This window comes from Diabrotica undecimpunctata, chromosome 3 (genome assembly GCF_040954645.1).
Source record: "Diabrotica undecimpunctata isolate CICGRU chromosome 3, icDiaUnde3, whole genome shotgun sequence".
In the NCBI taxonomy this organism is placed as follows: domain Eukaryota; kingdom Metazoa; phylum Arthropoda; class Insecta; order Coleoptera; family Chrysomelidae; genus Diabrotica; species Diabrotica undecimpunctata.
Window position 1 is genome coordinate 41290787 of NC_092805.1, and position 24066 is coordinate 41314852.

Genomic DNA, 24066 nt, shown 5'->3' on the forward strand with positions numbered 1-24066 from the left:
TCTTTTACATAGTACTAATCGAATTCTGATAGTATATATAACAATAAATCTCATTAAGTATCGTAAAGAAGTATTTTTGACAATTTTGATAGCGCCAGATACTACAACTACAACTACTTCAACATTATAATAAATGAAGAAAGGACCAACAACAAGAAGATAAGAGCGCGCATTGGAAAAGCTAGATCTACCTTTAACCGGATTAGGGCCTTTTTAAGAGACACAACAACCTTTCTCTTGGTATAAAAGTGAGAATGCTGGTATACTTTGTCTTCTCCGCCATTTTGAACAAATCTGAGACCTTAAACAAAGATATGTATAGAACATTAAACGCATTTGAGATGGGGCTATATCGAAGAATACTTAAGATCCCGGGAACTGAGCGAGTCACAAATTAGAAGGTCCTCAGAAGAATGGAGAAAAACCGAGAAGTACTGACCACCATCAAATCTCGAAAATTACAATACTTTGGACACATTATGCGAAATGAATCCAGATATGCCCTTCTACAATCCATCCTGCAGGCAAAAATATTTGGGAAGCAAAGTTCAGAAACAAGAAAAACATCCTGGTTAAAGAACCTCAGAACCTGGTTCAACACAACATCTGTGCACCTTTTCCGTGCTACCGCATATAAGAAAAAGATTGCCATGATAATCACCAGAATTCATTGTGGATCAGAGAAGAAAAATATGGTACTAGATAATAATTTTGTAGTTTAATAGTAGAATTTAGTATAAAACTTTATCGTTTCTGCTCCCAGATAGTAAGCAGTTGTAAAATTTTAATCAACACTATGCGTATTTTTTTTTGTGGTATGACTCTCATGAAAGGTTGTAAAATTAAAATCTGACAGGTAAACACTTTTAAAATAATAGATGTAAAGGTATATTTTTTTTGTATTGTCTTACTTTGTCTCCAGCAACACTATCAATAGTCCATCCAGTAATTGTAGTGTCTTTTGCCCCTACGCCAACACAGAAATGAGCACAGTTCAAAAGATATATATTTTTAAAGACTGATCCTCCCGTAGTTTGAACATAAAAAAATTTAGGCTTCGTGACTCCGCCTGCACCTCCTTGACCGTCCCAGTATTTTTCGCCCTGAGCGTCCAGTATGGAACCTAAAACAGTAGCAAGTAAGCAAGCAATGAAACGATTAAGTTAGATATATATATATATATATATATATATATATATATATATATATATATATATATATATACATATATATATATATATATATATATATATATATATATATATATATATATATATATATATATATATATATATATATATATATATATTCTTTCTTTTCTTGGAAAGGCTTTAGTGATTAGGTAAGTAATAATATATATGGATATTTTGGATTTTGTAGTCAAATACTGGCCTTTAAGTAAACCTCTTTAAGGTTTGTTAAGCTTTCGAGTTTATTTAACTCTTTCTTAAAACATACTAAAAATTAAAACAAAAACTACATTAGACAATGAAGTTGTTGTATCTTTAACAGGCTTACCCTTGTGAGGATTGTACTATAAAATTAGCAGAATTACTTAACATTCGACATTATATTATTTGGTTTTCTTTTTCTTTCAGTCAAAACTTATTACCATGTCTCTTCTATTTTTTAAATTCATTTAAGGTTAGTTTGACAGAGGAAGGGTCTATGTTTATGCAAACCTTCATTGCAAATTTTGACATAATATGTAAAAATGTTTCGTTTGCACTTATTAAAAAAGCAACAGAGTTTATGTTAATAAGTAAATAAGAAGGGAAAAACCAAACACAAATAAACAAAAAATTTTATCTTATTTGAACTTGGAATAATCCTTTTTTTTCTGTGTAACTTTTAAAGAACTTTTATATAGTTGCTGTTTTTTTCTTTAAAAGAAGTTAACTGTATATAGCACTAAGATTTTCAATGTCTTCTCTTTTGTTTAAGGTGTATTGTGTAGTTTTAATTAAACACATTTCTAGGAACAGTCTTTTGTTGTAATTTATTTCCCTTCTCAGTGACCCATCGTAATAGAATGTCTACTTAATGCACAGGCTAGTACTTTATTCAGATTAATGTCACTCTTGTGCGATGTTAATCTTTCGGACAAATTTCTGGACGTTTCTCCAATATATATTCTATTGCAATTATTACAAGGTAGATAGTACACTACATTGGAGCTTTCTTTAATATTTAAGGGTGTTTTAAGTTTGGTGTGTAATTTCGATATTGTTTTTATATTTCTGGTTCCAATTTTGATATTAGGTACTTCTCTAAATGTGTTTAATAGTCTATTTGTTAAACCTGGAATATATGGTAAAGAGTGGTACAATGTATTTTGGTTGTTTGTTGAAGCTTCTGTTTGATCTGTTATTATGACTTATAAGACACCAAAAACAAGTCTATTTAGAAGGTTCGCAGAATGAATTCTCTAACATGATCGTTTTTAGTTTTTTAAGACCAACTGTTCTATATTCAGGATGTGACAAAGTTATAACTCTATGTTTCATATTTAATACTAGGTTGGTCTTCATCGTAAATGGATGTGCTGAAAAGTAATTAATAAACCTGTTGCTACATATTGGGTTTCTATACAATTCTGTTTTTAGAACGTTGTTTGAATCACGGTGTATCATCATATCTAGAAATGGTATGCAGTTGTTTTCTAATTCTACTGTCAATTGCAACTCTGGACAGTGACTGTTAAATATGTGTAGTGTGTCCATTATTTTGTCTTTTGGGAGTGCAAGAATTAAATCGTCCATGTATCTCTGTAAAAATGGAACATTAAATGGTAACTTGCTAATACAATTAAGTCATCCAATACAAAGTGGCATAGTATTGGCGATATTTCATTTTCCATAGGTGTACCATGTATTTGTTTGTAATACACCTCATTGAAGACCAGTATGTTTTGAGTCAAATATGAAGGATAGTATTTTTACAAACGAATTAAAATCTATTGAACTGTGTTGTGAAATGTTTGTTCATCTTTTTTTTTATAGTATTCATGATTTGTTAAAACAACAAGTTTGTGAAAAATGATACTACATTAAAACTTACCAACACATAATTTGGGGAAAGTTTAAATTATTGATAAAGGAGCTGAAACTAAATGAATGTTTTATATAGTAATCATTCTTTGTGTAATATGCATTTGTTAATATTTCTGTTAAGAACTTGGATAATTTACTGTTTGGAGAATCAATGGATGCAACAATTGGTCTCATTGCTAGGGTTGTCATGTATTTTTGGTAGAGAGTAGAATCTAGGTGCTATAGAGTTGTAAATTCTTAGATTTTTTGCTTTTAAATTCGTTATTTTTAATGTTATGTTTAGATCTGTTACTAATTTATTTGCTTTTTGTTGAAGACTACAAGTGGGGTCTCTACTTAGCTTTTTGTAGTATTTTGTATCTTTAAGCATGATTCCATTTTTGCTGATATAGTCCTATTAATACAAAGCTACTGTGACATTGCCTTTGTCACTTCATATTATATACAAATCCTGATGATATTTTAGAAATTGTTTGCATTCATTAAACATTGTACTCATGTGGTCGTTCCTGATTACTTTCTTTTGTAAGTAATTGGTTATAATGTTACTAGTTTTCGCTCCATATTCATCTCTTTTCTCCTCTTCTACATTAATTATGATATTTTCCAAATCCGCTGATCTTGTGTTTACGTCTACTTCTCTAGTTTTAGGTATTAGACTAAATTTAGGACCAAGCGCCAAGAGTTTTTTAACATTATATGGTATTTTGATGTTGATTAAGTTTTTAAACCATTTCTGATATTAACGTCTCTAATTTTAAAGAAATGATTATTATATCCGATCTGTTGTCGTCTAAAAAACTCATTAACTATACGAATTGGCAGCGCCGAATGTAACTGCCTTTTGGTGTTTGTTAAGTTAGTCTCCATGAATTTCTGTAATTGTTGTACTGATCTCCGATGATTACATTTTACAAAATACCTTATATTTATTAAACCTAACATTATAGTAGCAAAGTATTCTTATTTTCTTAGAAGAAATTCCTCAGTACATAGAGGATTCTTCATCTTCTATTTTGACACACACGTAACTTAACTAGTCTTGTAACTAACTAGCGACTCAAGCAAGCGCGCAAGAAGATCTATGGAGTGCGCAATAAACTATAACAATTTTCAATTAAAGGTGATTAATTGGCAACATCGCACTTAAAGCGACTAAAGGATATTTCCCTTATCAACTTTCCAGAGGCGCATTAAAATAATATTTTAACTATTTATTATTTATTTAAACACATAAGTAATGACGTAAAAATTAAATCTAAGACCGATATAATTATTAAATTATCATGTAGTTTTTGACAGGTATCTTATATAATTATTAAAAAAATAATTACCTAAGTTATGCTTATGAAGTTTCAGCGACTGTTCCGAAGAGGAATTTCCAGTCACACTTAAGTCTATTATTATTTTCGTCGAAAACGTATCTACCTTTCGTCTAATCTCCACATTTTCTCTTCTTCTTTGATCACAACAGCATTATCCCAATCTTCTTTCCGTATCCGTTCCATTGCGAGTTCTAATAAACGTTGGAGATCAGAAATTTTATATTTCACGTTTTCACAATCTACGTAGCTCTTTATTTGAGCCCAAATTAATAATTCTATCGGGTTTAACTCGCAATGGTAAGGAGGAAGTCTTAAAACGTTGATGCCTTTAGCATGAGCCATTGTATGTACAACATGTTGACAATATCTGTCATGATGCTGTTTAATGCTATTTATAGGCTCACCGTTTACCCTGTCATCCGAAAATGGAATTCCTTTTTGTCCTAACCAACACTGGAGATCTGTTTTTTTTTGGTGGCCATAAAAGTGTACTATTGTGTGAAAGCCACTCTCACTACCTATATGGTAGTCAGTCGTTGCCTTTTACCCGTTGGTCCTCGTAACCCTGTTGATAAACCGTCCACAAATGCTTGACTATAATTCGTTACAGTAGAGCCAAGACATCTTCGTCGCCATAAGACTTAATCTTCTCTTTCTATTAAACAACATTTTTCTGGTACTCGTTAAATTAAATTTTTTTTTTACCACAACAATATACACTTTTGGAGTTTCCACAATTCCAGTCACCTTTTTTTACGTACAATGCCGACATGGATACTCCCATTAAAAATGAACACTGAGCTACAGCTCATAGTGTACGAAGTGTATTTTTTAAATTTTCATACATTTTACAGACAATCTGCTTTTCTTCTACCAACATAAACTTCCGCTTTCTTTGTACGTTACTTGGAACTGCTTAACGCTATAAGAAGAATAAACATAAATCATATTATTCTGCTATTTGTCTGTTGTTTACTTACCTCAAAAACCATTTTAAACATACAAGACATATTTAAAATATTTTTAAAAAACTATTTTAAACAAACAACTACAAGAAACAGAACACACCACGCCTTTGCACATGTAGAATCTGAAACGAATAAACTATTTCTCTCATTTCCATTCTTTCCAAGGACGTAAATATATGTAGACCAGCGAAGTGTTAATACGTTTACCGATGTTTCAAAGTATTTAACAAACTTGTTTAACTATTTGCTTGTGAATTATACCACTATGCAGAATGTATATTGTTAGGGCAGCAAATTTTATAGAACCATCTTACTTTTCACTTATTTACATTAGCGAAAAATATACAATAAAATTGACCCCGGTAAGTACCGGTAAGAATTTACTTCTGATATTTAACATTTTTGCCGTTAGCTCTCAGTTCAATTTATAGATGTCACCTTTTTTTGAGAATTACTATAGTATACATATATATCTACCTAAGTACAATCCTACTTGTTGTTTTGGTTGTCAGTTGGCGTAGAAGGTAAGTTCATCAAGCCGTGCGCCAGATATGCGAAATTTTCTGGAAACTGGACAATATCTTGCCCGGTTTACTCAGATCTTCTTGACCAAACAAATATGAAAAACCGGACGGCTTGATCGAAATCCTGATGTATGACAATTATCTTCTTCTTCGCGTGCCATATCAGAATTATCCGACGTTGGCGATCACCATTGCGAAGGCTTCTCGATCTTCTGCAATATGAAATAATTGTCCTGCATTTGTTATCTGTGTCCATTCACGAATGTTTTTTAACCAAGAATCTTGTTTTCTTCCTACAGCTCTAAGGCCCTCTATTTTATCTTTAAGGATCAGTTGTAAAATTTTATATCGACTTCCCCTCTACTATATGTCCCAGATAAGACATTTTTCGATGTTTAACGGTCTTTAGCAGTTCTCTATCTTTGTTGACGCTCCTTAGTACTTCTTCATTAGTTTTCCTTGCTGTCCAAGGTATCTTCAGCATTCGTCTATGAATCCACATTTCTTATGGTTTAATTTTGTTTATGATCGATACTTTTAGCGTCCACACTTCTGCACTATACAAAAGTACGGACCAAATATAACACTTAACCATTCTTTGTCTTAGTTCTAAACTGAGATGATTATTGCAAAGCAATGACTTTGTTTTCATAAAAGTAGTTTTAGTCATTGCTATTCTACGTTTTATTTCTATGTCTGGATCTAGGTGGTCCGTTATCACAGTTCCCACTTTCTCAACTTGGACTCCGTTTAATTGAAGCTTTGCATCGGGATGTTGGTCACGACTAAACACTAAAAATTTGGTTTTGTTTTTAAGTTTATTTTTATGCTTATTTCCTCTCCAACCTCGTGAATATGATCAAGCAGAATTTGGACACCTTCAATATTATCTGAAAGATTTACTGTATCGTCTGCATATCTAATCACATAAAATAGTTCCCCGTTGATTTTTATTCCATATGGTTGTCTCTCAAGTGCCTTTTTAAATAACTGGTCCGAGTAAACATTCAACAATGTTGGCGACAAAATACAACCTTGTCTGACTCCTCGTTGTATGAAGATTCCATCGGTGTATTTATCTCCAATTTTTACGATAGCATTTTGATTCCAGTACAAATTTTTAATGGCACAAATATCTTTGTCATATATTCCGATATTCTTGAGTATTTGCATTAATTTTACATACTGTACTTTATCGAATGCCTTTTCGAAGTCCACGAAACATGCAAATACATTTAATCTTTGGTCGCGGCATTTGCGTCTGTCATTCTGTTGTGAATTATTCTTAGAAAAATTTTAAGAGTGTGGCTCATTAGGCTAATTAATCGATATTCTGAGCATTTTCTCGCATTGTGTTTTTTAGGTATTGCGTCAAAGATGGATTTGAGCCAATCTGTGGGAATCACTCCGGAGTTATATATTGAATTAAAAAGTCTTACTACTACTTTTATGTTATCATCCTCTATTAGTTTCAACAACTTAGTTGGTGTATCATCTGGACCACAAGCTTTTCTAATTTTAGCATTATTTATAGCGTGTTCTACCTCACATTTCACCATTCCATCTCTCCACCATGTCTTACAAATATAGAACTTCCACAGGGTAGCATATTAAGCCCAATACTATTTATTTAATATAATATGGATATAGAAAAAATTGTATTAATAGCCCAACAAAAATTATTCAATATGCTGATGATGTAGTAGTTTACACAGCCCACAAATCATTGGATATATGTAAAAATAATTTTGATCTCTCAATTAAAGCTGTTCTTAATCACTATGAAAATATTGGTTTAGAAATATCAGAATCTAAAACAGAAATTTGTATTTTCTCTAGAAAACATCAAATTCCACAAGGTCATCTAGAAGTAGGTCAAATTCAATTCCCTATTAAAAATTGTATAAAATATCTCTATACTTATTTAGACAGAAAACTTCTATGGAAGGATCAAATTCATCAAGTCATAAAAAGTCTGAAAATGCAATGAACATTCTAAGAGCCTTTTGTAGAACTAACTGGGGCGCTGATCCAAATGTAGCACTTTTATTTTACCGTACTATGATTCGTCCCATTTTCGATTACAGTTGTCATATGGAACTGCCGCAAACACACATTTAAATAAATTAGAAATACAAAAAAATAAATGCCTTCGGCTTCGTCTTGGATATTTGAATTCCACACCTGTTAATATAATGGAAGTTGAGGCGATAGAACCACCTCTGAAATTTCGACGGGAGTTTTTAAGTGATAAATTCATTACTTGAGCCATAGGGAAAAATACTAACTATCTACAGGATATTCATATTTTATCAATTTTAGATCTAACTCATAAATATTGGACAAAGAAAAAATGTTCTCTTCTGGTAAATAGTTACTTGGGGATATCTCAATACCGACATACTTTCTATACGTATGAAAATCAAGTTTCACCTATGTATTCCCATATATTGGAAGAGCTTTTCTCAAAACATATTAATACCTTTTTTATGGACAGTAATTTAGATCCAGTCGCTTTTCAATCATTTACACGGCATAAATGGCCAAATTATCAGTTTTACTTTACAGACGGATCTAAAGTACAAAACAAAGTAGGATGTGCATTAATTAATATTCAAAGTGGATTTAAAAAATTATTGAAATTGCCAGCTGAATCATCGATATACACTACTGCAATGACAGCGATTCTTCTTGCATTAAGGCATATACATAGTAACGAACCCTACAGCTGCATAATATTTACAGACAGTAAGAGTGTCGTCGACAGACTAACAAACGTACATAGGTCCAAACAACTAAAGCATATAGAACTAGAAATTATGACTATTTACAATAAAATTACAAATTTAGGGAAAAGCATTATTATATCATGGATAAAGGGACACGCGGGCATTAAGGGCAATGAAATAGCAGATAGCCTAGCCAAATCTGCCCTAGACATAGGCGAAGAAGCTCCCTTGAACTTACTCCCCTTTTCAGATATTGATATAATTAGTAAACAGCATCAAAAAGAAAAATGGCAAACATATTATCGAAACACGAGAACTGGAAATAATTACAAACAAATGCAGCCTGAAATACCCATAAAAAGATGGTTTCATACTCTATCAAATCGCCATTTCATAAGGGTTATAAACAGATTAAGATCTAATCATGCTCTTACCCCCCTTCATATGTACAAGTTGGGTCTCGCGGAGTCACCTAATTGCAAGCCCGGAAAAGAAGGTAACCTATTACATATTTTTCTTGAATGTTCCCACGAATCAGTAAACATAAACAAATTTAATGATAATCTTATTATATTAAAAATTCCACTTCCCGTCTTCCTGAACAATTTGATTTTCTCTAGAGATATCAATATATTAAAAACGATTTACTAACATATGAAAAACTGTAAATATAAATTGTAGCTTAAAACTAACCCTTATATTTAAGTAAATCTTATATTATAGCAGAAAAAAAATAAATAAAAAAAAAAATAAATAAAAAAAAATTAAAAAAATTAAAAATATATAAAAATAAAAAAAAAAATTATAAAGAATTAAAAAATAAAAAGAAAGAATTAAAAAATAAGTTGTAATTTATTATTAATTGCACGTTAGATTGTACGGATGATTGTATGTTTATTCCTCTAATTGTAAAAAATTCCTCTGATTGTAAAAATTGTTTGTCTTTAAATTTGTCTGGCTAATTGGCTCGGCCAAGGCCATCAAACTAAAATAAAAAAAAATACCTCACATTTCATAATTTCTGGGCCATCAGTACAGTTTTGGTAGAATTCGTCAATATTATTTCTGTCATCTTCAAACAACTCTGATATATACAGCTGCCATTCTTTTCTTATTTCGTGCTTATTTACAATAATTTTGTTATTATTGTCAACGAGTACAGAGGGAACTCGTTTTTTAAATATACTACTCATTTCTTTTAGTTTTTTGTGCATATTTTGTGCATATATGACAACTATATACTTGATTATATATGCTTCTACTAAGTATACATCATTACAGTATTTTTCACCTGTTACATTCAGTAATATTGTTCCATGGCAATTTTTAAGCGGCAACTCTCTTGTAACAACGTCGTATTTTTTGGTTATTTGGCCGATATTAAGAACGATACGAGTACCAAAAAATGTGATCTATCTCTGAGAAATCCTCGTATATAAAATTTTCCTATTACTAAGCTTTCTTTGAAATTAGATTTTTGTCTGGATTACAGTCAGTTGCTGGTACAAAGTATTGATAGTTGTCAATAAAATAGATAATAGAATAAATTGTGGAATATTCTACGCCATGTTTGTAGTAGCCAATCTACTACAATATTCATTACGATTTATATTCGGTCCAGAATCTCATTGATAATTAATGTTTTATGTTTCCGCTTTCGGATTTGCGACATCATTGCGACACGTATAATTACAATACGACAGTAATGAACATACGCTATCAAATTTTCAATTATAGTGAGACAATATGCGTCGAGTAAATACCACGATGCTGCGAACAAGTTACAATCTGTCTGAATATTTACCAAGATTTGCGGTAACATCTATAGGTGTATTGTTGTACTTTTATAGATACGTTGGATTGCAAGAGGTACCGAATGAATGTACAGTTTGTAGATTGAATGTACATTTATATTATATATAAAATTGTATGAATATACAACACTGCAAAGTCAAAAAAGATCATTTTGACGCTGTTAAATGTGTTTATTTTCAGTTCTAATAGTAAAAGCTTTCCTTTGACGGAAAATATTTGATTTCATGTCCAGGCCATCTACCCCGGTGCTCTGAGGCGTCCTGCTAGGACGAAATACGTATTAGCTAATAGTAGAGGCATTAACTGTCTGTTCTATACCTTTATTTACTCGTAATTTTTTTTTATATAATAAAACTCCAACAGGAATCTTATGATTATTGCTATCTGATCATTCACTATGATCAATAAACAAGTTAGTTCTATATACAAAATATTACAAAAAACTTATCTAAGGTTATATTCAGCAATATTCCTTAGGCTCTAATACATTATAGTACTACTAGCTAACGTATACACTTTAACCGCACTTTGCTCTACTTTTTCACTTTCACTCACTTATAGCACTAACTCAAACGGCCTCGTTCTCTTAAGTCTTCTTATCTGGTTGGCGTTGTCTAGGAGTTTGATGGCCTCGACATTCACGTGATTCACCTTTGTTCATGACTCTCGGCAAACTTACTTATTGTCTGGATAACCGTATCCATCTGGATGTCTCGATGAAGATCACAGTTTCTGGATGTTCCTTAATAATTCATTCTGATATCGTTGTATAATTTGAAAGTTGCTTTCTTTTATACAGCCCCATAGCTGTATCCCATATGTCCATATCGGTTTAAGGACTTGCATATACAATAACAATTTGTTATAAGTAGAGTGGATTTTTTTCCCATCAACCAGTACATCTTTCTGAACTTAATTTCTAATTTCTCCTTTTTTTTAAGTGTGCTTTCCAATGTAGCTTGGAATCTAATGTCATACTCAAATATTTTGCCGTATTTGGGTATGACAAATTTTGTTTTATTCTATTTGATACGACATCGCCTAGTCCAGATGTTAATTTGTTCAACAGAGTTCTGTAGCATGGTTGCTGCATCCCCGTGGTTTTGTCCGACTGTTAAAATTTCATGTGTCGTCTGCAAATGTCGCAATTGTGTTCTAATGATGGAATATCGCTGGTATAGCACTGACCCCAGGACACTTCTTTGTGGAACTCCAGCTTTAACTTCTCTTAATTCTGAATATGCTTCTTCATATTTAACTTGAAAATATCTGTCGGATATATATGATTCTAGTAGTTTAGAATATTGTTTTAGTAACTAGCATCTCATTTTATGATATAATCCGTCATGCCACACTCTGTCAAAAGCCTGCGCTACATCAAGGAAAATTGCGGAACATACTTTTCCTTCTTCTAGAGCTTTTTCTACTATATCTGTTATTCTATGCACCTGATCTATCGTTGAGTGGTTTGCTCTAAACCCAAACTGATGATTAGGAATTAGATTTTTTTCCTCTATAATCTGTTTCAGTCTCTTCAAGAGTTATTTTTTGTATAATTTAGTCATGACAGGTAACGGTGAAATAGGCCTATATGAAGAACCTTCTTATGGAGGTTTTCCTGGTTTTAATGTCATTATAATTTCTGCCACCTTCCATATCTTTGGTACGTACCTCAGCCAAAAGGAAGCGTTTATAAGATGTGTTAATTTCATTATAGCTTTCCTTGGAAGTTGCTTTAACACTTCCCCAGTAATTAGATCAAATCCAGGAGCTCCCTTTGGATTTTTATTTTCTTTTAATTCTAAATATACTTCTTTTGGAGTTTCTCCATTTCATCTCGATCAGGGAGCTCCCAGTTAATTATTTCTTGTTCTTCATTTGGTTGAAAAGTATTTTCTAGGTGGTCAGCAAACATGTTGGCCTTTTGTATATTGCTTCTTGCCCAGCTACCATTGGTATTTCTAATTGGTGGATTCTGTAATATTGGCCTTTTTAATCGTTTGGTAGCCTTCCACAATGAGTAATCAGTGGCGCTATCATTTGATAGTTCACTTAGGTAGATGCTAACCGATTCGTTTTTAATTTTTTGAATTTCTCTTTTTAATTTTTGTGTGGCATTATTTAATCTAGTTTTATCAACTGGTGCTCTAGACTGATGCCACTTGCGCCTTATTTCTCGTATATTTTGAGTATAGGAAATCAATTTACGAAAGGTTCTTGCCTACAGCACAGTATCAAAATTGTAGAAAGTGACTTATATTTTCAATGTAGACCTTTGCGGGTTTGTGCGAAAAGGAAATCGACGAGACAAATGTGCGGTTTTTATTAAAAAAATAATCAGGATTTTAGAACGAATTCTAGAAAGAATTCGGAACAACGAAGAAAACTAGTCCTAGCTAATTATTTTTTTGGGAAAAGCCGTTTAAATTAATAAACTTATGACCGAATATAAACTTATAAAAACCGAAAAATTTAGGCCATGTCTTGATCGGATTTAAGTGTAACTAAGTTAAATTATGAAATGTAACATTTAACTAGAAATTTTTTTAAGGATTATTCAACAGCAAAGAGTGATAAATGATGCTAAGATTATCAATGTCAGTATGTCTGTTCATGGAGTTTTTTTTTCTTAATATGTGATACATTTCCAGGAAGGATCTCTTATAAAAATAAAAATAAAAATAAAAAAAAAATTTCGGTCTTTGTCCTCTAAGGAAAAAAAGTAGCTACCATCGATTCTACCTTGATACTTCTAAATTAAATCCCTATATTCATTTCAAGCAGAACTTTAGCCATTTTCATACATCACATTCGATGTAAAATTCTTTCCAAAAGGAACCACATGGTGAGTTAAACAAATTCATCACATTATATTTCATTAATATTCACTAATTCTAGGTTCCCCAACAATGGTCATCGGTACTTTTTATTTCCAACCATCTTTTTAATTAGATTTATAAATAAATTGACTTTTCTATTCTGTCCTGTGAACATATATTTTTCATCTAGTTGATTTTTCGCACAGAGACTGTTTCCCAAGCCATATTATTTTTTGTTTTGCTCTTCGAAGTAGTAGATCTTTATCTGTAAAAAATAGGCTTTTTTTTATTACTTTGGTGTGTCTAACAATAAAGATAACTTTCCATGCTTTTTCAATAAAAATATTTTTTTTTTAAATTGTTTCACTAAGCTCAATTAAAATAAGTTACTTTTGCTCCTGGCTTCATTTTTCGATATATTGTTCATCAGCGATAGAATAGAATTATTGTATTAAATTATACTGTTTTTGATAACATATTGTGACATTTTTGTGACTTTTTAATGTTTGTATAAATTTAAAAAACTCTGAATGTGTTTTTTTAACTGTAACTTTTATTGTATTTATTAAATGTATTTTGTAACACCTCAACATATGCATTTGACATTGTTTGACATCTATATATGACTTCACAATCATTAGAACTAAAGAAATGCAGAAATACTGCACGAAACGTTTTTCTATTAAAAGATTGAAATAGTTTTTTTATTTTGTATTTTTCCTTTACCGATATCCTCATTTCAGTGAGATTTTAATCTCACTCGCATTGTATATATATATATATATATATATATATATATATATATATATATATATATATATATATATATATATATATGTATATATATATATATACATGTATATATATATGTATATATATATGTATATATATATATATATATATATATATATATATATATATATATATATATATATATATATATATAATCTTCAAAAGACATCTCAGTCCAGGACGCCGCCTGACCTTAGTGTAGGATTCTTTCTTCGTACTCCTGGCGATAGTTCCCGAGATACTTTCAAATGCCCTCTCATCGCCTAGTCTACGCCGAACGCCTAACTGCTAAACCAGACCCTCCTGTGTCATCCAGCACTACTTTCATTCATTCATTTTCCATTCATACATACCCACTTTACTTACCCATACTTTACCCATACTACCCGCACACAGACGACCATCTCGTTCGATGGTTTGAGAGTAACTGGACGAGTAGGAAACAAAACTTACTCGCCTCTTAGATATTTGGGACCTACGTTACTCTAAAACTAAAGCTTCCAGGAGACTGGAAGGGTGTGTAGCCTTGTAGGAGTTCGAAAAATCCGACTGGTTAGTAACTACACAGGTGCGCGGACTCAAGGGTCTGAAAACGACCGAAAGCTCGAATATGGCGCACACTACCAATCGGATACACCCTGTACAATCAGCAATCACTATTCGCCAATCGGAGTACGTGCGCTAAAAAGTGCCTGTATTTCCGATCAACGAATATGGATTCCCAGCTCTACCAACGAGGAGGTTTGTACTAGGACGATTTTTGTGGTAAAGATGAACACGACGTTCACCCAAACGCAAATATAACTGAAGAGCCGCTTGAGGAGATTTGGAAGACTCTTCCGCTAACTACTTCAGCCAATTACGTCTGGCGAACGACGGGCCAAGCAAAAACCACAATTGCAGAACCAAACGAGAACGAAACGAACGAGGAGACCGTATGGTACAATTTTGTCAAGCGGAGGAGTTAGTAGTTGCTAACACTCTTTTCAAGTTACCTAACAGAAGACTGTACACATGGAAATCTCCGAGTGACACCAAAGGCAGAGTAGTCAGAAATCAAATTGACTTTGTCCTTATTAGACAAAGATTCCGCAACTCTATACTCTCAGCTAAAACCTACCCAGGAGCAGATATAGGCTCGGATCACAATCCTGTAGTAGTCACATTAAGAATAAAACTAAAGATCATTCAAAAACACATACAGAAACAAATTGACGTGAGAAGACTGAGTGAACAACATATAAAAGAGAAAACAATAGTGAACATCAAAGAAAATTTACAAAATATAGAGAAACTGAATAGAAATACTGATAACATAGACCAAAAATGGGAAAATATTAAACATGCCGTAATGCTGGCAGGGAGAGAAAATTTAACACCGAAAGAGAGGAAACATAAAGAATGGATGAATGAGGAAATACTACAGTTGATGTGTGAAAGAAGGGTACACAAAACAAATAACCCGATAAGATACAAAGAAACAGATAAACTGATAAAAAAGAAAATAAGAGAAGCTAGAGAAAGATGGCTAAGTGAGCAATGCCAGGAGTTGGAACAACTGGAGCGAAAATATGACTTTTTTAATGTACACAAAAAGATTAAAGAAATGACAGGAAGGAGAAGAACAACACAGATAGGACAGATCAAAGATACAGATGGTATACTCATAACAGATTTACAACAAAAAATGAATCGATGGACAGAATACATATCACAACTTTTTGATGACAAAGATAGACAAGAAATCTCAAACGAATATACAGATGATACAGGGCCTGATATAATCAGAGAAGAAATAGATTATGCAATCAAACAAGCGAAAAGTGGTAAGGCCCCCGGTCCTGATGAAATTCCCGGAGAACTGCTCAAACTTATGGACGATGAATCTATTAAAATACTCCTAGATCTATTTAACACAATATATAGAACTGGAATAATACCTAGGGAATGGCTCCGTTCGACCTTTATACTACTGCCAAAAAAGGCAAATACAAGGGAATGCAGCGAATATCGTACGATAGCTTTGATGAGTCATGCTCTAAAACTGTTTCTGAAAATAATCCATAATAGGATCTATAGGAAATTAGACGCAGACATCAGTAACACTCAGATGGGATTCAGAAAAGGGCTGGGTACAAGGGAGGCTCTGTTTGCAATGAACGTTCTCTCACAGAGATGCTTAGACATGAACCAAGAAATTTACACCTGCTTTATTGATTTCGAAAAGGCCTTTGACAAAGTACAACATGAACCACTAAGACAAATTCTAATAAAGAAAAATATAGACAGCCGAGATATTCGAATTATATGCAACCTATATTGGAATCAAACAGCAAATGTGAAGGTTGAGGGTAGGCTAACAGAAGAAATTCAAATCCGTCGAGGAGTCCGGCAGGGATGCATCTTGTCGCCACTTTTGTTTAATCTGTATAGTGAAGCTATTTGTGAACAAGCACTCGAGGAAGAAGATCTTGGACTGATAATAAATGGTGAGACGATCAACAATATAAGGTATGCTGACGATACGGTTCTCCTAACGGGAACGCTAGTAGAACTACAACATCTCGTTCAAAGTCTCAATATATATTGTAACAGTTACGGCTTGAAAATTAATTTGAAAAAAACTAAATTTATGGTAATCACGAAATCCAAGAACATCAGAGCTAATCTTGTAATAGACAATACAACGATTGAGCGTGTGTCCTGTTATAAATATCTAGGTGCTTGGATCACAGACGATACTGATCAAGCAAAAGAGATTAGATGTAGAATAGAAATCGCTAGATCAGTCTTTAATAGAATGCGCAAACTCTTTTGCAATCGTGATATCAACATAAAGTTACGAATACGAATGCTGCGGTGTTATGTCTTTTCTACCCTGTTGTATGGAGTAGAGGCTTGGACACTAAAACAGTTGACCACAAAAAACATCGAAGCTTTCGAGATGTGGTGCTATAGGCGCATTCTCAGAATATCATGGATGGACCGCGTCACTAACACGCAAGTACTCCAAACTTTAGACAAAAGATGCGAAATTCTAAATGAGATAAAAACTAGAAAGATGGAATACTTGGGGCACATTGTGAGAGGTGAAAAGTACGAACTTTTAAGAAATATCATGCAGGGCAAAATTAAGGGCAAAAGAAGTGTGGGAAGAAGAAAAATATCGTGGCTTCGTAGTCTACGTGAATGGTTCGGGTGTAGTTCGATTGAACTTTTTAGGCGCGCTGCTAACAAAGTCGCAGTGGCCATGATGATTTCCAATCTCCGTTAGGAGTGGCACGAGAAGAAGAAGATACCCACTTTCCATTCATTAGCAAGGAGGCCCTGTCTCGTTCCAGAGTACGCAGAGGTAGCGCATAGAAGACCCTTATCGCTCCTAGCACGGCATTATTTTCAGACAGGCATTTCCTCCTACCCCACAGTTTGACTCACGCATTCTAACTCATACAGTGTGACCCACTTTTCTAGCTTCAACTTCCAGCATCTTTCACCTTTATCTTTGTCGTTTATCTGTGTCAGCCTTTCCGAACCTAGAGAGGTAGGCCCTAAAACACCCGTGTCCTGTGAGCACCTGCGTTAGGAAATAATCCAGTCGCCTGTGGCCACAGTCCGCCCAATCTCTTACGTTCGAAATCAGCATTTTCGTCCACTGTGGCACATCCTCCGTGTTGTTCCATTCTTCTTGCCATCTTTCAATTGATCTTGTCCTCTCCTGTCTTCTCTTGGCCACAGTAAGGTTTGGGCCTCTTTTCTCATAGAGCGCTTTTCTTTACACCGCCAAAACATGCAACGGAACACATCCAGTGATGGTCCATAACGCTGCCGCAGAGACAGTCCTGCAGGCGCATGCCACTCGCTCGCAACAGACTTGTTCGGTCCACTTGTGTCATGAGCCTTCTACAGGTCGTTATCTATAGCTGTACAATACCGTGTAAGACCCTCCTCCTTTCGGATTTGGATCATCCAATGTTCGGCATCACCCTCCCTAACGCAGTCGCACTATTCGCATCCTTCCGGACCACCTCCCACACGTGCTCCCCCTATTTTCCATTCTGGTGCAATGTCACTTCTAGGTATTTTACTTATTTCTTGGTTGTTAGACATGCTCCCGCACATTGTAATTCAACACTTTGCCTGTTTCTTGTCCCATTTAGAATGATGGATTCGGTTTTCCCTGCCGCAAGTTTCAGTCCGTGCTGCGTCATCCATTTTTTTACGACGCGGCCTGCGTTCCAAACCCGGTATTTGAAATCTGGCTCATCCCAGGCCACTACCAGTACAGCGCGGTCATCTGCGAATGCAAAGGGAATTGTACCCTCTCCGTATTCACAGTGCATAACCCAATCATATGCCAGGTTTCATAGTGTCGGGCACAAGACAGATCCCTGGTGTACCCCGGCAGTCACGTCCACGATCGTGCCCTTTTCCTCCATAACCTTTCCTTGGACAGATATTCCGCCACCACAATCATCGGGTAACCAAGACATTCTCTCTTCTCCATTGCCTTCATTATCTCGTTCTACTGCAGCGTATTGAATGCATTCTTAACATCAAACAACAGCAGGGCGGCCCAGCGATGTTCATCCTCTCTGTTGCGCAATGCTTCGAGTACACTCATGATTGCATAAATCGTGCTTAGTCCTTTACAAAAACCAAATTGCCTTCGAGATAAACTAGCTGATCTTTTAATCATGTCGTCTATGCGTACTCGCAGCATCCTTTCATACAGCCTACTGACGCATGGAAGAAGACAGACGGGGTGACTCCGCCCGTCCTAGACCCTTCACCGCCTCAGCTAGTATCTGATCCAGTCCGGGGGACCTATGTGTCTTGAGTGAACCCAATGCCTCGACAAGCTCATCCATGGTAAAGGGTACAGCCCGCTCAGCTGCTTCATCCCTCCATACGCCATGCCATACCTAAAACTTCTTATGGAACGTATGAAACTTTTTCATGACGATCTTGTATGCTTGACCCTAGATGTCCTCATTCAGATTTTCACACAGCTCTTTCCAGTGCCTTCTTTTTTCTGCACGAAATTTTCTGTAGAGTTCCCTCTTCCTGGCGCTGTACTCTTCCTCGATCTCCTCGATCACCTCAGGGTTCATCCCTGCCCTGCCTCTTGCTCTCGTTAACCTATACAGCATCTGCCTGCACGTAAGCCATTTTATTCTTCTACATCTGTCATCTCTTTTTCAATTTTATTTGTTATTATTTTTCATAGAGTCTTAAGAGTGATTTTATTACATTTAGCCCCTGTAGTTTGAATAATTGTTTGTTTCTTCTTGTTTGTAGATGTTATGTGCTGGCTGTGTGAAAAAACACAAATTTCATCATTTCTGAAAACCAACGATTTCCGTAGTGGAAGAAATCTATTATTGAATATTGGAAAAGAAAGGAAGATTGGTGCCTCGCTTATAGTGACGCATCAACACGTGACCACCGAACCAACAATTTCAGTGAAATAACAGTTAGGTTTTTTAAAGACATAGTTCTACATAGAAAAAAAGCCTGTAATGCTATAGCTTTAATAGACCTTAGCTGTACTGCCTTAAAAGATATAGAAGATGGCTTCGACATTTTGCAAATAGTAGAGATGCAGCTCCAAGATTATTCTTTAAAAGGCAATTAGAAAAAAATAAATATTTACAAAAGAAAGACATAAATAAATTATCTGCAAATTTGTACAAAGTTCATGGTGAGCAAAATAATAGTGTGATTTACGTGGATATTGCAACTCAAACTATAACTAAATTGGCTCTTCCAATTTAATTACGTCGTTTCAAAAAGCTAAAATTTGGCGAAAAAGTTCAACTTTTTTCATTTTATAGCGGGTACGCCGGATCCAGTAAAAGTATTACAAAATATTATATTATTAACAGTAGAACAGAACATTATATTAATAATAACATTGATGAAAATAATGTTAGAGAATATATTATTTTAAACAAAAATAAAACAGCTGAACAACAAGAATTTTCTTTTGCAGATTTGCGGCAAGACATACCTCGACAAGGCAATTTCGACACAAAGCCAATAGAAGAGTGCAACCAACTTTAATCAGCCGAAGAAAGTTGGAAGTTACTAGAGGGTCAAAAATATTACCATTTGGACGACCACCTAAAGACGAACCTTTATTTTAAACGTTTAAATTTTTTTATAATTTAGTTAAATATAGTTTGTTTGATTTTATATTGCATTGTTTTAGTTTTCTTTAATCATACATTACAAATATTCTAATATCAGTCTCCTTTTAATTGATTTTAATAAAAATTCGTCTTTTATGGGCTGCGAATATTTAACATTCCACATATGAATTTCGCACCAAAGTAACATTCCATATACGTGTTTTGCAGCTTGCCGCCTATTAGTTAAAACACGCCTGCGTGCCAAAAAGAACCAATAGGAAAGTCCTAGGTGCTAAATATATATACGGAATGTTTAGATTATTCCAGGAGTAACCATCAGATAAATATTTTATTTTTTATTTTCATTATCCAAGAATGTCTGTACTTTATGTCTTTCATGAAGTTCGATCCAAGAATGTATAAAATTTAGAGCTGCAGAGGAATTCGAAAGAAGCAGATATTATGGCTTAAGAACGTTTGGATAGAAATAGTTGTCAAATAATTATTTCGATTAGCTAAAGACAGTAAACAACTCCCCAGTATTTGTTAACGTTAGGGGTACCTAACATGAAAGAAGAAGAATATATGTAATCCTGCTATAAATTTGACAATAATACATTTTTATTATCAAGATGTTATTAAATAGACTTACCTGGTGCTCCTTGAACTGTAACATTGTTCCCTTTGACAGCTATGAGATGACCTTGCCAATGGGCCACCTCGAACTTCGTCACTCCCTCGAAAGTTAAAGTAGTCCCCTCTTTTAATTCCAACAAAAGTTGCTGACCTCCAGGTACAGTTAGGCTAGAAATAAGAATATTTCTACATGAATTCACAACGGTTTGCACTTGTGTAAAATTGGTGATAATACAGTTAGTATCTACTCCATATGGGTGCGAATGTAGCACACTTATTAAATAAAAAAGGAAAACAAAACTAAAAAAGTACTTCATTGTAACGCAAATAATATTAATTTTCAAATAAAGTATGTACACTGGAATTATAAAGAAAATTATTGCCTGATAACATACTTGTTGATCTTTATCAAGATTTGTACACGTAAATCAATTAAATACTCTCAAACTATTTTGAAGTACCATTTTTCGTTTTTTAAATTTGCGAATATGTTTTTGTAATTCATTTATCTTTATAGTTTAAATAGAAGAAACAAGATAATACTAGCGACCTAGAACATTAGAGGGTCCTTTTATGAAGGAGCGCTTAAAGAGCTAACGAATGAGATAAAGAAATACAAAATAGATGTATTAACTCTACAAGAAACTAAACAAAACGGAACTGAAATAACGAAAGATGAGTGGCTTAACTATTTAACCCTGCGTTGGTGTGGTGCCTAAACCTTACGTGTATGTGTGGTGGGGTGTGACATACTCCATAGTAAAATACGTCTTGGAAAACTCAATACTTGAGTATCTGCATCAAAAGTATATACTTTTCGTTTGGAATAGTGCGTACTATTCAAAAAATTAAAAAACTATTATCAGCTCAAACAATTTATTGCACAAAAATAGCAGAAATAGCAACTTTAAATAATTACATTTTTCTGAAATGAAAAAAAAAAAAACTTCTGAACACAAAACACAACACAATTTTCTTTTAGACTTATAAACAAATAAAAATTATAAAGAATAATACATACATCAACAAAAGTTACATCATTTACTGACTTTCCTCGTTGACGCAAGTATCGCATTTGAAATATGCGTGTTCTAAACAAACAAAATTTCTACAATCATAACACACCTAGGGACTTTTTATGTCTCTTGTTCTGGGACACATTCTACCTTGTGCTTTTTATCCAAAAAATTTCATAATTACAAGTCAAAGAAATTGCACACCCACAAAATAGTACAAGTACTTTCATTCATTTTCATATAATTGTCCTCTTTCTGTAAAAAAATTCAATAAATTAACACACATTTCTAAAATATATCTCTTAAATAAATATAAATGACTTTAATAATTTAAATAATATAAAACATCACTTTTTCATTTAACAAACAATCACATATACCTTACTCCTATTTCATTTGTTAACATCTCTCCCCTCAAGAAACTTCCTCCTTAATTGTCAGACAGTTACAACATTGACCGAAGATCACCCATTATTAGCAATACAGGATAGATTAAACTATGTATCACAAATCATTATATAAAAATTCTTTTACCGGCATGTAAGTAGTATTTTGTTTATTTCTAATTTAATTCAATTCAATACATTATCTCTTACCAATTTGTGGGTTTTTACTTTGTCTGCTAAATCAATTTTTTGCATATTAATAAATACCGTATAAATATCCGGTCGATCGGATTAGCCAAGCGGGCTGGGCGGCTGGCTTCTCCTTCGCTTCAATGCGAGAGATGTCAGTTCGATCCCCGGCTCGGTGTACAGAAAACAAAAAGGCTAACAAAGCAGTTTAAAATTCTAATATGAATCTGCGGCTTAGTCTAGAATATGCTGGTATCTGATCGGCCTATGGTGGAGCAGTACGGCAAGAGATAAGGGCTTGCGGCTAGGTGATACTCCTTCATAGATCCCTACCGGAAGGGCGTCGAACGCCTAAATACCAGGTATATATATATATATATATATATATATATATATATATATATATATATATATATATATATATATATATATATATATAATAAACACAGACATGTAATATTGGCATAATTACTATAAATTTTTTGATCTATATCTTTATAAGACAGCACCCTAATATGGGCTTTTTATAATTTCAGCATTTAATTTACTTTGTACCATTTGACCTGAAGATGCTTTGCAAATTTTAGAAAGCAAAACCGGTCCTTGTTTAGTCGTAAAATTAAATTGATTGTAAGTCTAATTTATTTCTTTGACCTATTTTCAATTTTGATTCTATCTACGCGTGTAGCTCCATTGTCAAACCGCAAGCACTTTAGCAGAAATTGAAAGCGTTTTAAAAGCATAGTTTTTTTTTGAATATTGGCATTTCTGTGCCGTCACTTGCCCAGAAATCTTTAAGGTTTCGCTGGGAAGATGGATGAATTCCTGATAATTAAAATAATCAAAATACAGCCTTGATTTCTTGCTCGCAGGTCTCTTTTAATACGTATTGGTGATCATCGTTGTAACGTTTACTTACTGAATTGATTTTCTCATTAGTATGCTTTACAATATCAGCAATGAGTATATCATCTATGAAAATCTTCCAACAATCAATTGCAGTTTTAGCTTCTTTAGCATGTCGCTTCATGCCAGGCAACTGAGAAATTATATTTTCGGCTCTAGTGCGAACCGATCGTAGTTCTACCTTTTTAGCCCATTTCGTCACTTTATCTCTGCCCCAATAATATTTAGCAAATCTAGATATATCTAGAGAACTTTCACTAGCTACACTTCGTTTTCGGAATCAGGAATAGCCTTATCTTCATCACTTTGTACCTCTTCCCAGAATCTTAGCAACCTTTCTTGCTCTTGTTCATAACTATACATATTCATAACAAATTTTGAGAACAACAACCAGAGTAAAAAACAAAAAAATCACGTGAAATTCGGAAAAAATGACCAGGCATCAACAATGATTAACTGACTGACGCCAGAGGTGTGGTGTGGTGTGACATATCCCTGCGGCATATTCTGACATCTATGTAAGTTGGTATTGAAGAAATTATGAAAATAACAATGCTACTCGATAGAGTGATGTTATAGTAACAGCTACTGAACAATAGAGGGCGGTAAGATGCTGTTTTAAGAGAAATTTCATTTTTTGCATGCGTGTGGTATATCACACCCCACCACACCAACGCAGGGTTAAGGGAGGCGGAAAAGACAGGATACTGGAAACAAGTTTCGCAGTTGCAAAATATTTTAAAGAGAATGTCCTTCAAATTGTGCGTAATACGAATA

General features: G+C 33.8%; 1 protein-coding gene across 1 annotated transcript in view; it reads right to left on the reverse strand.

Annotated features, from left to right (window-relative positions):
* The window catches only part of LOC140436727 (polygalacturonase-like), a 32826-nt gene extending 11660 nt beyond the window's left edge, over positions 1-21166 (reverse strand). Inside the window, exons 1-2 of the mRNA XM_072525782.1 lie at positions 20809-21166; positions 912-1123 (exon numbers count right to left, since the gene is read on the reverse strand). Of these exons, the coding sequence (XP_072381883.1) occupies positions 912-1123; positions 20809-21109 (513 nt within the window). The 5' untranslated portion in view covers positions 21110-21166. The remainder of the gene's footprint in view (positions 1-911; positions 1124-20808) is intronic.
* Between the last annotated feature and the right edge of the window lie 2900 nt (positions 21167-24066).